Genomic DNA, 3,780 nt, shown 5'->3' with positions numbered 1-3,780 from the left:
CCCCCCTCCAGTTCCTAGTGTGTGTATGTGTGTGTGTGTGTGTGTCCTGTTTTGACTGAGGAAGTAGCCGCTTGCTAGCAACAAGCATCGAGAGAGTTCGTCCTCAAACATGATCTGATTCCACGTCTGGTTGGTAAGAAAAAACCCTGTCGTCAAAGATGAAGTTGAACGATGCCGCGTGAGTTGTTACGGCGATTAAACGCGAAAATTGAGCAAAGAGCGCTTCTTTTTATTTAGCATGGGTTAGCTCGCGAGGCTAACGCTGCTCGTTGTTGTTGACATGAAGTAACACTTGGACGGGAGTCAGTGCTGCCCATTCGCTGATTTACTAGTCTGCATTAAAACACGCAAGGTATGTTTTACGATAACAACCTGTTTTGTATGCAGTGCACCCGTGTAAGGTTAAGTAACCGGATTGTGACGTCAACAAATCGTCTTGTGTAGTGTTAACCCACTTCCGGGTTCGACTTAACGGTCGGTCTTAACGTCTTTATATATTGCTTTGCGCATTTTACTACAAGCATTGGATTATGCCATTAAAGATAGTCATTTCTGTTACAAAATTCCTACTTGATACCACAAAAACAACATATTTTTGTGACACAAACTCTACGTTCGACAACCAGTATTGCATATTTTGCCACTAAAACGCTACATTATATGAAAATGCAGTATTGTATTATTACTGTTATGCCATGCAAAACACAGTTTATTATTTGTGTTCTATTTTTTAAGCTGGACTGTAAAACACTGGCTATTTTGTGTGATTTGTGCAGGCAAAGAGGATGGCAGTGTGTGCACTGACCATGCTGGATGGGATGGGTGGCGAGGCCACAGCGGCGGGTGGCGCCCTGCTGGTGGCCCTAGCGCTGGTCCTGGCCTGGCTCTCCACACATGTGGCAGAGCGCGGCGACCACATCCTGGGCACCATCCTGTCGGCGGGCGCGCACGCCTCCCTCATCAGCGTGGGTGGGGACACGGGCGGCGATGCCCAGGTAGATGCCCCTGAGCAGACCGGTGCGACCCCGCCCTCGCCGGAGAACAAGCCGGATGATGGTGAGGCGGATGAGGGGGCCCCGTCTGAGGACACAGATCTGCTGCTGGACATTCAGAGCAAAGCGCCCCCCGGGGAAAGGATTCATGCTTCGGACGAAGAGGAAGACGAGGATTATGGTGAAGACGAGGAGAGAGAGGGGGGATATAAAAAGGACACATCTACCACGCCGTCCTTTTGTGTTCGACTCAAGTTTTTAAACGACACAGAAGAAGTGGCTGTCGTCAAGCCTCATCACACTGTGGACCAACTCAAAAGGTTAGGGCACACATTTTGCCGCATAAACGACATACATGCCAGGAGGAAACCTATATGTCCAAATTTGGCCAATGACATTTTTTTCACAACTCGATATTACTGATCTGTCCCCACATTGGCTGTTATTTCTCCTCAATATTATCAAATTTAAAGTGTTGAAAATAGCTTGTGAAAAAATGTATTAGTGTCACCTCAAGAATAAAAGTTTCAGTGTTTTTTCACAGTAACGAGTGAAAATAGTTAGATACATTTGGGTAAACCTGCTTTGCTAAAAATTGATTACTGTAATGCTTTGGTAAACAAGCCGCCCAATAGACTGCTTAATCAGCTCTTTATTTTATTAATTGCAATATTAATATCACTCCTGGCTCTAAGATCTTCGAGAAGGAGTTTTGGAAGAAGACCAAATCACCAAAATCACTTGCGTTTGTGAAGGATCAAGGGCTTTTTGTTTTTGTGCAGCAGTAGATGACAGTAATATAAAGTTTAGCCAACTTGAACAATGCTGCGATTGGTAACACAGCAAGATGGCAGTTTTTTTGTTTGTTTTTTACACAAGAAACATTTTTATTTTGGATTTTATCTTAAAAAATACAAGTTTTGCTCTTTATTGTCATTTATGATATACATTTTTGTCACTTAACAGTGCGATAGATTTACAATGATTAAATGCAGTATATATTTTGCTGGACTGTTCCAGAAGGCAACACCTTGACTTAATTGGATGAATTGATTTATAGACATTTACAACAATGGCTTGTTTGTGTGGGGAAGGCAACGATTTCAGACTGCCCCTGAAGGCAATTCAATTAGATGGACACAGCAACGCTTCGAAATGTCCCAGGAGTCAACACGTGATTATAACGTCTAAGCGCATTTGGATCAATTGCTCATCTGTCGGAGAAAAGCTTTGATTTCAGATAGTCCATGAAGGCAAAACTTGATTTAGCACTAAGGACCTTTGGACCAAGTATTATGTCCCTAAATGTGACACTTGGTATATATATATTTTTTTTATAGAAATGATCGGTCCTGGGGTCAATCTCGCATCAATTACAAAAAAAGAAACTACAATTTTAACATTAGTAAAACTATACAATATACACTTATACGCTTTGGTCCGATTTTAACTGTATATTTGTTTGACAATGCCATATTCAGGGTTATTTGTATACGATAATCCCCCACCACAAAAATTTGAATAACCCGCAAGTAACACTATTTCAAGCCCCCCCAAAAAGGTTTACTGTGTAATTGCCTGTAAGCGCCACAAGATGATACAATAGCACTACTTTTACATTAGTTGGTTGCTTGGCACCAGATGTCCACAAGATGGCACTGCCTTTATATTAGACAGGGCTTTGGCGCCATCTTGCGGTGCTTCAAGAAGGGCAAATAAAAGCAAATAGAACAGTGTCGAAGAGCTGAATTTGTGAGTAGCAAATAGGCAGCGGAACACTTCCATGCTATTTTCATTCATGTATGTACATCAATGAAGAACTAATGCTATTTACCTTGTGACTTTCTCCCTGGTCAGTAAGTACTTCTCTGGACGTGAGCATCAGATCAAGCTGATCTACCAAGGCCAACTCCTGCAGGACTCCAAGAGGACTCTGCTGTCCCTGAACGTGACTCACAACAGCGTCATCCATTGCCATGTCTCACAAGCCCAGCGCGATGGCGCACCCGAGCCGGGGGCGGCAGGATCTCCCCAAGGGGCGGCGGCCGTCTCCGGGGGCCTGCGGGCGGCGGGCATGGCCATCAGCACGGGCAGCCTGGTGGTGCCCGTGTTCGTGGTGATCCTGGCGGTGGTGTGGTACTTCCGCATCAACTACCGCCAGTTCTTCACCGCGCCCGCAACCATCTCCCTGGTGGGCGTCACCGTCTTCTTCAGCTTCCTTATCTTCGGCATGCACAGCCGCTGAAGAAACTCACTAGCCTGTAACACTAGCGCGTCGCCAAGGCCATGAAACTCCCACATTTGGATCATCCACATGCTGAAAACCAAAGAAAAAATATACAAAAAAAAATACAAGCAGAAGTCCACCCACCTTCGTTTGCCGCGTTTTTTTCTCTAGCCATGCCCCTCTCTGCCATAAAACGTCATCGGGACTCAGTCGGAGGCTTTTTGGCTAATCCAGCTAACATGCTAACAAATGGCAACAAAGACAAATTTCCTTGGTGGAGGTTTAATGGGGGGTGGGGGAAAAAAATCGGACTTAAGTTTGTGATTAAGCTTTCATTTCGGCTTTCTGTTGTCTGAGGCTGTTTCCCCGTCAATGATTCAAGCTGAACGTTTTTTTCTGTGGTGTGTAGAAATTAATTTAAAGGCCAAGATACTGTATCGTGAAAGTAGACCAGGCCTAGTGTCTTTTGTGTATGATGTGTATTTAGTGTAAATAAAATGAATGAATGAAACAAATTAATCTGGCACTTAGGAGGAAAAAAAGAGATGATTTGGAGTCTGT

At 44.2% G+C, this 3,780-nt stretch overlaps 1 protein-coding gene across 2 annotated transcripts in view; it reads left to right on the top strand.

Annotated features, from left to right (window-relative positions):
- tmub2 (transmembrane and ubiquitin-like domain containing 2) overlaps positions 1 to 3,780 on the top strand; it is a 3,821-nt gene continuing 41 nt past the window's right edge. Inside the window, exons 1-3 of one of the 2 annotated variants that reach the window (XM_086059098.1) lie at positions 1 to 133; positions 777 to 1,312; positions 2,850 to 3,780. The exon at positions 2,850 to 3,780 is cut by the window's right edge and continues 39 nt beyond it. In XM_086059098.1, coding sequence (XP_085915224.1) covers positions 786 to 1,312; positions 2,850 to 3,237 — 915 coding nt within the window. In that variant the 5' untranslated portion in view covers positions 1 to 133; positions 777 to 785 and the 3' untranslated portion in view covers positions 3,238 to 3,780. Of the gene's footprint in view, positions 179 to 776; positions 1,313 to 2,849 lie in introns of both variants that reach the window. The other variant, XM_086059108.1, reaches the window with a different exon arrangement.

Source organism: Leptonotus elevatus, chromosome 1 (assembly GCF_054856555.1).
Source record: "Leptonotus elevatus isolate MCC_2025b chromosome 1, RoL_Lele_1.0, whole genome shotgun sequence".
NCBI classification, from domain to species: Eukaryota; Metazoa; Chordata; class Actinopteri; order Syngnathiformes; family Syngnathidae; genus Leptonotus; species Leptonotus elevatus.
This window is presented reverse-complemented; position numbering and strand designations above follow the sequence as displayed.